The sequence below is a fragment of the Lissotriton helveticus genome, chromosome 1_1 (assembly GCF_964261635.1).
Source record: "Lissotriton helveticus chromosome 1_1, aLisHel1.1, whole genome shotgun sequence".
NCBI lineage: Eukaryota > Metazoa > Chordata > Amphibia > Caudata > Salamandridae > Lissotriton > Lissotriton helveticus.
Window position 1 is genome coordinate 1,648,080,556 of NC_136057.1, and position 12,069 is coordinate 1,648,092,624.

A 12,069-nucleotide genomic window follows, 5' to 3' on the forward strand; every position below is an offset into this window, starting at 1 on the left:
CTCACTCTGATAATTAAAAATCAGAATCGGGCATTATATAGGAAGTGGGCCGTGGGGGGGCGGGGCTGCGGGAGAGAGTGACAGGCAGCGCACAGGCAGAGCAGTCGGAGACTCCGGAATAGACAGCGCAACAATGCGCATGTGGAATCCAGGAGTATCACAAATTTAGACATGCCCGCACATGCGCATACTGGGTTAGACCTTCCTTCCCCCCCCTATATAGCACTCGAGACACAGTCTGCCAGGCATGGACCAGGGGGCCCCGGTCTCCTAATGGGCAGATAGTATCCTGCTCGTAGGCCAATCCTGGCGCAGTGTTGCTGGTAACGCCGCGCCAGGATTGGCTGCTGCAGCAGGATGGTGCCGCGCGAGGGTGTTGGCTGCTCTTCTATGAGGCTGCACTGTATGGCCAATCACCATATGGCTATTCCAGCCATGTCGAGGTGATTGGCCATTTCTAACGCTGTCTGTCACGTCACTGTGCGTGGTGCACTGCTGCACAACAACAAGTAGTAAAAAAGAAAGTGAAAGTACAAACAAAGTAGAACAACAAAGCAGCACTGAAAGCAGACAGAGTCTGGAGAATCACCAACAAAGACAAGACCAGTGAGTGACCAGTTCCAGTTCGTCGTCGTTGGTTGTGTGCTGATGCTGAGTGTCATGAGCTGGTCTAGAGTCTGACTGTGTGTGCCACAGTGTGCCTGCGGCCTGCCTGCCTACTACGGACGGTCAGGTCCGGACCGCCTGGTGCTTAAGTTTGGCGCCGTCCACCACCACCACGTAAGTTTTTTCCTGTGCCGCCAGCCCGCCAGCACTCATAACGAAGCCATGGGGACGACACGCAGTTCAATCTGTTGTGGTCCAACGTCCAAATACATTGAGACAGACTCATGTGCCTGCTGTCCGGAGTCTGCTCGTGCTAGTCAGGCTGGCAATGGCAACCAACCAACTGAGCCGTGAAGCGCAACACCGCCTGCAAAGACATGTGAAAAAACTAATTATCCTCCGGCCCGGGCATATCTGTAGGAAGAAGACGTGTTCCGAATATTATCATAATGATAATATTCATAAGAGGAACACGTCTTCCTGACAGATATGCCCGGGCCGGAGGATACTTAGTTTTTCACATGACTGACCCTGGTGACCCGCGCCCGCCTAGGCTACTAGTACTAAACAACTCTTAGGGAGTCGTCTTTCACCCATTCCTTTCACCGCACAAATCTCCCACATCGACCACATCCCCACACACCTCTCTTTCTAACACCAAGATAGATCACGCAAGATAGCCACAGCTCATAAACAAAGACTGCTTTTGTCACTTCGACACGTCTCAATCAGATCTCTTCATCAATGACATGATTCATTCGCCCATGTTTCTTTCTCGCGACTTTGCACACACCTTTTCGCGTGGCGTATCCAGTTCAGACCAATTTCACACATAAGCTCACCTAAAACGCACATCTTTTAGCCGCTCACACCTCTTTCACACATCTTCACACTGCACGCATACTTTTTACATTCACCACTTTCAAATGCACACGACCGCCGCCCATTACACGTAGCTAATACCTCTTTAAAAAATCCACATACTTTAAAGGCAAACATGTTTCATGCTCCTACCACTCACACCAAAATACTTAACTCACATCTAATCCAGAAAATCATGCATGTCCGCTACACCTTTTTCACATATTTAAACACCTAGCGCACACTTTTTACACATCTTGCTCACGCCTGTTCACCCATGCACCCTACGAACAGTTTTTTTCATAATCTCACATTCATACCGAGTCGAGTCTTGCTATGTGGTAACAATTACAAATGGCCAGGATGGGACAGGCTCACAGCGCACGTCACTACCTAAAGGTACCAGCTGGTGTTTATTGCACACTGCTCCGTGACAATGGCGGAAAACTGGTGGCTTCTGGTCTGACTCTCCATCGTGGTGAAAGAACTTTCTAATTTTCAGACATCAGACTTCTAAATTTACCAGCTCTCACCATCATTTTTATTATTTGTAATAAGCCTCATTTGAGCACGCGTAGCCATGTGGTGCTGTTGAGTTCCACAGGCAAACCCACTGCTCTATTGGCTAAGGTGCGTGCTAGTTAGGGCATGGTTTGAAGGGCCGCACAGATTTGAGTCACGGATGGGGCTGCGGCTGCCTTTCATCCTTTCAAGGTCGATGGCGTGAGTACCTGTGGCGTGTGTTACCGACGTCCCTGTCGACAGTTCATTTTTTAGGGTGTGCATGCCATACAAACGGTGCAGTGTATACATGTTATTTTGCTTATCCCTAGGAACCCATAAGCCATGAGGAAAATGAATACAGGGCGTAACATTAACTGAATCTGGTGAAAATAATTCTCACTCTATGGCCTAACATACTAACAATAATGGCCTTCTGTAGCAGTCACCCCAGTGCAAAGGGCCGCTGGACGTTTTGTGGGTCTTAAACTAGTACAAGCAAGGTCCTAAATTTGCTCTGACATTTCTAATTTGCTTTACAATAGCAAACTATTGCTGGCATGATTTGTGCCACAGTTCTCCGCATAATTTGACTTTTCTTGCCGGACAATTTTGTCACCCTTCCATTGTGGCATAATTCCAGTGGCTCAATTTGGAATTGTCAATATGCAAGCCATTATTTCAAAACGGTATTGCACACAGTCTGAGATTGGCTGCCGCAAAAGGCACAAAGATGTAGTGTTTAATATTAAATAGCTCATTTTCATATATACATAATACACAAAAGTAATTGAATATTAAATAACATCTGTGGAAATGTTACAATATGAAATCTCAGTTAGTTTATTAAATCACCGTAGGGGCCTGTGTATTGAATGTGCATGCATGTATATATAGACAGATTTGAATCCTGGTTGGTGAAGTAGGGTATCATGTATTAGTAGTGCTACAAGGCCCCTGAATGCAACAAAAAGCACTGTGAATATGCAAGTCATTATTTTAAAAGAGGGAGATGGTCAGTGCCTTTATCGTTCATGTTTTATAGCGGTTTTAAGAGATGCTCATTGCTCAAAAGCGTGTAATTTCTGATATGTGTCTTTTTCCGTGGACTTTATTGCTTGGGTTTACTCAGGGGAAAGTGTCACAGATTTGGGAGCTGAATGTCACTCATAAGAACACTGAAACCCAAACAAATGACACATAAGCAATCTTAAAAGGTGGCAGCTGTGTCCTTTTCAAATGAAAGAAGTGCACATACTAAGGCTGACAGTACCTGCCAAGCCCATTTACGTATCTGTAATAATTCATTTGGGGATTTGTAACGGCCGTGGCGTGAACTGGTAACACCCCTGTCTAAAGTTCGTCTGTGTTCACATGTACCATGGAAATTCTGGCAGTATGTACTTTTGCGCATATCCACACCTTGCCTGCTTAGCTCCAAGTGGTTCTTGTAGTGTTCGCGGCTTGTACTTTGTTTTTTACTATGTGAAACTTAGGGAAGACCTATGCCCCCCCTTAATAGCACGAATTGAGCCATGTACCACCTCCTCATAACAGGCACTTCGAAGTTACGATGATTTTGTGCGCTCGTGGTCCACAGCGGGCGCCTCTCATGTTTTACATAAACAATGAGGATTTCAGACGCTCGGCGCTTGGAGGCAAACAGTTGTTCCAGCAACTGGCAAGAAGTCAGACAGTCTCTTCATTCGACACCTGCCGTAGTGTGTATCTGTACAGTCTATGGTCAAACTCCATGTGTGTGGTTTTAATATAAAGCACATTTTTAAAATAATGTTTGATCCGCATCAGTGCATTGCATTTAAGTATACGGGGAAAGGGTGGTGGGTCTATCAAGGCGTCTATTGTTTATTACCCAATGTAACAGTATTCAATTCAAGGCGTCCTGTTGAAGGGCACTGACCCTTCAGCCTGACCGTGTCCATGAAGCTAAACCAGCAGTGTCAGGGGGACGGACGTATTTTTATAAAGAAATGCTGCAGCCGCTCAGAGAGAAATAGCATTACCGTATGTCTCTGATCACACTTCAATTATGATTGGCTTATATTTTCTATTGACCTCAAACACGTAATTTCTATAGGACTGAAAAAACTAAGTATTGCCAGTGTAAACAACAGAACAAGCATTGGCATAGCCTACAGGTCGCGCCTTTGGGACCTTATAAATGTTTAGCCATGCAACACTTGTTACACCAAGGATATTGTTAATGTTTTTCCTAGAGAGAGATCAGAGTTTTGTCTAATGGAAGTTTTGACTCATGGAAAGGTAGCAGAGAAGGTTAATGTGCCTGCTGCAAAGAACATGTACCTGATGCAGATCACTAAATGCTGTAAATAGGTCAGCGAGTCACTGCATTTCTCAGATAAATCATTTTGTCACTTGCAGTTCATAAGTAAAAATCCTAACATACAACAGTGAACTATTGAAAACTGCAAGGTTAAAATTGTACCGTTATGTTTCCCCCCCCCCCCCCAGTCTTTGTTTGATTACCCTAATGTCTCAAAAATAATTTGTTATATGTTTATTTCCAGCACCTGGTAAAGCCTTACAACCTGAACCTTTACCTAACTTTTTGGGCAATTTTTGGAGAAAGAACAAGAGGCCCCAACCTTCTTGCTGCTCTTTCATTCCGGCTACGACCCAGCAAACAACCGTGTTCAAGGTAAGGAAACTGATGATATTTTTTGTAGCTTGGAGTTAGGGCTATGTTTGTGGTCACTCACTCTACATGGTGGTTGGGGTGGGTGCACATTCTGAACATTGTACCCTCACTGGATGGAATTTACTAATACTGAGCCTGCCCTTAGCCCTGTGCTTTGGGCAATAACGGTTGTTAAAGGCACTATCTATCCTTGCCTTGTTAAAGGCCCTCAAACAGTGTCTGTTTCAGTGCCACTATGGCACACAGAGGAAGTAGGCAGTCAGGCTGTATTTTTTACCTATCCTGTTGTCCAAAGGGGAGCGTTATGTAGGAGAGTAGGGTCTGCTTTCCTATGGTCACCCCATTTTTTTGCTTTTTGCTTTACTGGTTTGCGACTTAGAAAGGCTGTGGGCCTGCTAATCAGACACACCGCCCAGCTGTTCTCTCTCTAAATTCACACAATGTACTTTAGGTGCATTACCAATTGGCTATTGGGTCACTCTTGTGAGTCCCTGTATAGTGTACCATAGGTACCCAGGGCATAGGTGCACCCAAGGCCTACCAGGGGCTGCAGCATGTATTATGCCACCCCTGGCTGGCCATTCAAATGAGCTGTTGGAGCTATATTGCTGTCATGCACAAGATATATGTATTTGTACTGAAATTTGATATTATTGCACCAAATCTTATACGTTGTACTTTGACTATTGACAGGCTTCTTTCATATTGGTACGGACAGCATCGGCAAGATGAATACGGTACAACAATTAATTACACGGTCATTCCATGCACGCCCACTAGAAGATAAACTACAGATAAAGAGGTTAGGACCTGATCGGCCTGACCTTCAACTCCAACAAGTTACCAAGGACAGAGGAAAATCTTACAATCGTACATTCTCAAATACCTGGTACACAAAAGCTGATTAGCTTACAGGGTGCCCTTCAAAAAACAGACTGTTCTGCTTCCCCTGCTTGCTGCTTAATGGTGACTTTCCTTGGACAAGAGAAGGAGTGTTAGACTTGAAGCATCTGTCTGAAAAAATAAAGAAGCATGCACACACAAGAAAGCATATGGAAAACGTGACGAGACTGGGAATGTTGGGAGACGCACCGATTGAGCAGCACATCAGCGATGCATATCGCCAAACAATACAGAAACACAATGAAACAGTTGATAGGAATAGACACATACTATCAAAAATAATTGATTGCATTCGTTTCTGTGGTGCTTTCGAACTGGCATTGCGAGGCCATGATGAATTGGAAGGTTCCACAAATCCTGGAATATTCATGGGTCTTGTAGATTTAGTAGCAAGCATAGTCAAGGAAATGGAAGCACATTTAGCAAGTGCTACAGTCTTTAAGGGCACCTCTAAAATGATACAAAATGAACTCCTGGAGTGTATGCTAGAAATTATGAGAAGTCATATTGTCCAAGAGTTGCAAAACACAGACTTTGTGGCTATTCAGGCTGATGACACCACTGATGTGGCCACACAAACGCAGTCCCTATTAGTCTTTTGGTACCTGGACAATGGCTGTAATGTTGTGGAGAGGTTCTATGGTTTCACTCATTTAAAAAACTCCACTGCAGAAACCATTACTGCAGCTTACTGCATCAACTCAACTTCATTTTTCCAGAGGTGCATCAAAGAAAAAAACGTATTGCACAAAGCTATGATGGTGCGTCCGTAATGAGTGGAAGCCATGGTGACGTACAGAAAAGAATTAGAGATGTCTACCCGTATGCTCATTATGTGCACTGTCATGCCCACCAACTTAATCTTATCATGCAACAGGCAGTATCAAAGATCTCCGAGACACAAATTTTCTTTCAGGATGTAGGAGGCATGGCAGCATTCTTCTCACGTTCCCCAAAAAGAATGGAAGCACTTCAGGAGATTGTGGACAAAAGGGTTCCGAGGGGAGCCTCAACTCTTTGGAACTATAACATACGTACAGTCCAACTAATATTTCAATATAGGGAGGACCTTGTGAAATGTTTTGAAGCCATAGAAGCCAATGAAACCTTTGATTTCAAAAGTCACAGTGAAGCCCGTGGCTTTGCTAGAACACTAAAAGATAGAGAGTTTCAGTTCTTTCTGTTTTTATTTGAAAAGATAATGTCAAATGTCGAGACTTTATACAATCAGTTACAAGGACGAGACATAGATACTGTCTCTGTGAAAAGATATACCACTGACTTTGTCGCAAGCATAAACAAAGTGAGAGATGAGGTTGACAATTTAGACAGCCAACTGCCAGCGGCTTCAACTTTTTTAAACCACAGGAAAAACATCACCACTCTGGTCCGAAGTGCAAAAGAGAAATGTGACATTGTAATTGTGTATGCACAAGAGCGTTTTGCTTTCACAAAACATTTGGAGAGTGCCGCATTATTGGAAAGTAAATACTTTGCAAAATATAATGAATCCTTCCCTGAGCATTGTCTGCATGAGGCTGTGGAAGCTTATCCGATGCTCAACCAAGAGGACCTGAAAAGTGAGTTGACAGTAATGTACTCAATGCCTGTGTACCAGAAGGCCAAAGATGCCAGGTCTTTGCTGTCTTTAATTCATGAACTGAATATGGAAAAGACATTTACAGAGACAATAGCTTTACTAAAAATAGTAATTACCACTCCTATGACAACCTCAGAGGCAGAACGATCTTTTTCCGCCTTAAAGAGCATGAAAACATTCCTGAGGAACACCATGCTTCAGGAAAGACTCAATGCGTTGGCAATGCTCTCTATAGAGAGCAAGCTTGTTCAAAATATTGCTGACTTTAACGTTCAAGTAATTGAAAAATTTGCTGCGCTTAAAGACAGACATTTTGAATTTAGATACAAAAAGTAAATATGTTGAATGGTGATAGTTTGTGACCTGTTTAGTTGGTTCTTTTGTTGTTTACAGTTTAAATCAAAAAAAGTTGTTTGTTTTGTTGTTTGCAGTTTAAATAAAAACAATCTGTGAGGTTTTCAGCATTGTATCTTGAAGTCTGTTATAAAGCTCTGTGGTTATACTGAATAAGCAGCTACCTATGTTATATGACAGCTCTTTAATAATGTAATACCTGCACTTTCACAATTGCTTTATTACCCTTCCTGCTTTCTCAAATTTGCTTGAAAATGCACCATTTTTCCACTATTTTTTCAAATATTTCTAGGGGGGAATTCCCCCCGAACCCTCCGTAGGGGGTTCGGGCTCGCTCGCTACGCTCGCTCGCTACGGTGCAGTATGATTATCAGTTTCCGCCCCACCACTTTCAAATGTTACCAGCCACCTGGTGGTGGGGGCAAAAGCGTGGAAAGTGACAGCTCGCTGTCCTCGTTTACTCACCCTTGTTTAAAAATAGTGAACAATAGCATATTATTCACTACTGGTTTGATAAATAAGTGCCTTAGTTATACATCAGCCTATCTGAGGCAGTGGATTTGTCTGACCGCTGGTTCAGGTGCATAGAGGAGGTGGTGCCTGCTGAGAGACAGGTTTTCCACTGCTGACGAAGTCGCAGTCCAGGCCTCATGGGTGTGACACACCCCAGTACCCCCTAAAGTTACGCTCAACAGCATAACCCAGATGTGCAGCCTCGGGCACTTCAGTCTTAAGTCATGCAGTGCCAGTGGCTAACCATCAGTCACACTGTCACCTCTCCTGTCTTCCTACATGGTGGGATGGTTTAAGGAGCCTCACTGAACTGACATGACTTTGCATCACTGTGACAAGTGGGGACAGGGTGAGGTGAAAATGCAAGAAGCTTAGCGCATCAATCTGCACATCACTGGGCAGGTTCCAGCATCTGCACTTTCATTGCTTGAGGGAGGGTGAGCTGTGTTCCTGTGGCAAGGGTCCACCTAACACAGCAGCTAAATGTAAGTGAAACAAATGTGTCAATAGTTAGGTGCGCCTGTTTGGGTGAGAGATAGGGAGTGTGTAGGAATCGCTGTGAATTTGACCGAACATGCAGCAGTAATGTGAGTAAAAGCACAAAATATCAATAAAACAACTGTAGATTGTCTTGTAAAGTTTGCCCATCACTGATTGGCCTTTCTAAATGGGCAGAAGAATGCTCTTATGCTCTGCATACAGGCACACTGGCACCCTGTCAGTAGGAACTGTGTGCATCACAACAGCCACAAGTACGTGCTGGAAAGGGAGCAGTGCACTGAAAGTGCTTTGCAGACACTGCCAAGGTGGAAGCCCTTAGGACGTCTGAAGCAACGATGACACAGCATCCCATCCAGCTGTGTCATGTGACGTCACCCCTGCCCGTGCTGGAACGCAGATGAGATTCATGATTAGTCCTGAATCACTGTTAAGTCATCCACTCTCCACACCTCCAAGCCACATGCAAATGGAGTGGTGAAGGCCCACGAAGGACCGGAAAACAAATGATGAATAGTGGACCCCATTGGTGGCCCTCACAGTGAAGCACCTGCAGCTCGTGCTGCACCATTTGAAGGAGGGGCCCAGAGTTAGGCACTCGAGAAAATGGATGGCCACAAATGTCTTTTCTTTCTTATTGTCTCTTCTGCTTGCATTGTCCTGAGAAACTGCATTTTTAGCCTACTGTTTTATCACTAAGGAGTGTCAATGTTAGCCTATTAGCAGTGAGATGTTCCTATTTGTATTTGAAAGGTCATCTCTGCAGTTTCACCCACTGAGCTGTTGAACCCTCAAAAAAAAAGCAGAAAGTCAGGACAAAATGTTATTTTGCATTTCACTAGTCTGCCAAGTGCACCATGACATAACAGCCATCTCTAGCTTTTCAGTCAACAGCATATTGCAAGGTGGGGCTTGTCTTTCCTTATCACTTTCCTTATGGGTTAAAAGTCCCAGATTTCAAAGTGATGTTAGCTAAAATGCTGGACCGGGCAAAGGTGTTACACATAACATGGAGGTACCACCAGTAAGGTTTTAAATATAACAAAGTTGTCTAGTCTATTTTTAAAAATCTGCTGGTTTCACATATTTTGTGAGGGTTCAAACTTTATTGTATGCCATGCATTAAAAATGAGCATTGGCAATATAAATTGCTTTGTCTTTGGGTAGTGGAAAGTTTTATGGTACACTTCACAACACAACAAAAGTACAACATAGACAGTAGTAGTGCGCCAGCCATGGCCGTCCTAATGGGCTGTCAGACTGAGCAAAGGTCAGCCTAACAAACTCTTTACTTTCAGGCCAGGCAGCCAGGAGCTAGAAATGGGCTAAATATGCAGGCTCCTAGCTGCCTTAGCTGAACTTTGCCAGGCTGAAGAAGTCACAGCTCCTGTGGGCATGACCTCTTCAGCCTGGCAACTAGAGGCCCTCCCCTTCGTGACAAGGGGGAGCGTCACTGACTTCCTTGGACCTGGGCTTTACAGTTCTAATGAAGTGCGCAGGGCTGAGTGTCAATCCCTTACATCTCACCACAGAGTGGGGTGGGGTCGGCAGTCACACTGACCCAATCTGACTCCGCTGCCTCCTCTCATTGGCTGACCATAGAACTGTAGGTCAGCCAATGAGAGAAGTCAGCAGTTGCAACCCTCCTGGGACCTCCGAAGCAGAGCTGATCAGGTAAGTGTGATATTGTTTTTAATGTTTGGTGTGTGTGTGCATGAATATTACGGAGTGAGTGTTGTGAATAGATGTGTGAGTGTGTGCAAACACGTGTGTGAATGCATTGGTGTGAGTCAGTGTCTATGTGTGCATTTGTGTCCTTTCTACCCCCCTCCCTGCTAAAAGTACCACCCACCACTTAGTGCAGCATTCCCTAACGCAAAGAATAATTAAAGTGCAGGTGGCTACAGCAGGATGAACATGACACGATTCACACACACATACAGGACAGGCACAACACAGGTAGCTAACACACTAAGGAGGCGGTGAAAGCAGTTAAAGGACTGTTGCACACTCTCCAATAAACACACATAGACATAAAAGAAGGACAAAGACCAGGAAGAAAGAGCAAAACCTTTAATAGTATTACTATACATTCATGTACCCATACAGGATGATGAAACCCACCTACCTAGCTTGGCATGACTCAACAATGGGTTCCACAACTAACTCTTTAAACATCAAAGACTACTACAGTTCACTAGCTGTACAGTCTTCTTGTTAGAAGTGCCCTAGATTTCATAAGGTTGTGTCCCTCATGTCATCATTTATGTTCTTCCTTTTTGAAACTGTCAGACATATATCACAATTGTGTTACTGGTATCTGCCTGCCTTAAGAGTTAAAAAAGAGGATAGAGCAAAGGACCCTGCTTCTGTTTTAAAATCAACATGTTTGGGCTCTAGAATATTTCCCCTTTGGGGATGGGACATTTCTCAGGACTAAAGGAATCTCAAATCAGATATTGTAAAAAAGTCCCTGCCCATAGGGCATGATTTGTAAGTGCATTCTAGCTATAGTTTTTCTTTTGAAAAGCAGTGGAGACAGTCATTCAGCAGCAGAAACACCCCGTCTTCATAAAATAGCTAAACCGTAGGCAGAAGGTTTTTTCTCACAGAGGACAAATATAGGTAGGGCTGCAGCAGTGTAATCATTCCCCTTCACAGGACATATACAAATCAGGCAGCAGCAGTGCAAGGTTTGTTTCCTACCAGAATTGGTACTGGATACCGTAGAAAAGCTATCTTCATTCTTTCACAGAAGACAGCAAGTGTAATCTTCCAGGTGTTTCATTTCAGCCCTCTTCACACATATGCAACCCATAAAATGCTGAGTGTGCCCTTTACAGCGCAGCTTGTGTAAGAATTACCGCATCCACCAGCGGTGAGGCAAAATCGCCCCAGGCCCTATCAGGAGTCAGGATGATGCAGGAGTGAAAAACCTCAGCTCTATCTTGATTTCTGATACAGCTGTGATCAGCACGTAAAAAGCTGAATGGAGCCATCCAGGACGTGCAGAAACACGCAGGTAAGTAAGTATGAAAAGGAATCCTTGCAGAGCAGAATTCAACTATAATGGACACAGCGCCTACTGGGATTCAACTCTGCCTTAAAATAGCCCCACGCAATTTCCCAATGTTGCCTGCCGTATGGATTCATTTAAAATAGTTTCCAATAAGTTGACCTAATACATGACAGTCAAGCCTATGTACACATTTTATATAGATCTTCTATAGTTGTTGTTTGCTTTTATTATCAATGAGTGGAAGCGCTGGAATTGGAAAACAAATGCTCCAATGTGTGGCAGTGGGAAGCACTTTTAACACCTTAACCGCGGCAGCAATTTCGCCGCGGTGTGGGCTTTCTGATGAGTGGGCAGAGTAGCGTCAGCCATTGGACGTGCACAGTACTACGAAGGTTGTGCTCGCGATGGCCGTTGGCCGACGGCAGCAATGACAGGGTTAAGTCATGAGGGCCAAAGCTTGAAAACCAGAGTCTGACAGTCAATTTACAAATGTGCTCCAAAATAAATCTGCTGCAATGAAATTGGCACCATGCA

The 12,069-nt window shown here is 44.2% G+C and overlaps 1 protein-coding gene across 2 annotated transcripts; it reads left to right on the plus strand.

The window, feature by feature from the left end:
- The first annotated feature begins 534 nt into the window (after positions 1 to 534).
- Positions 535 to 7,607, plus strand: LOC144773823 (52 kDa repressor of the inhibitor of the protein kinase-like). Of its 2 annotated transcripts, none has more exons than XM_078658925.1 (3): positions 535 to 606; positions 4,518 to 4,648; positions 5,342 to 7,607. In XM_078658925.1, exon 3 carries the CDS (start codon positions 6,324 to 6,326, stop codon positions 7,485 to 7,487), a length of 1,164 nt encoding a protein of 387 aa, XP_078515051.1. In that variant the 5' UTR covers positions 535 to 606; positions 4,518 to 4,648; positions 5,342 to 6,323; the 3' UTR covers positions 7,488 to 7,607. The 2 variants fall into 2 exon arrangements, with proteins under 2 accessions (XP_078515051.1, XP_078515047.1); XM_078658921.1 differs by having other exon boundaries at positions 544 to 780.
- Positions 7,608 to 12,069: the final 4,462 nt, after the last annotated feature.

Coding starts and splice junctions, on each gene's coding strand:
- LOC144773823 (XM_078658925.1), top strand. CDS start 6,324: ATGAGTGGAAGCCATGGTGACGTACAGAAAAGAATTAGAGATGTCTAC.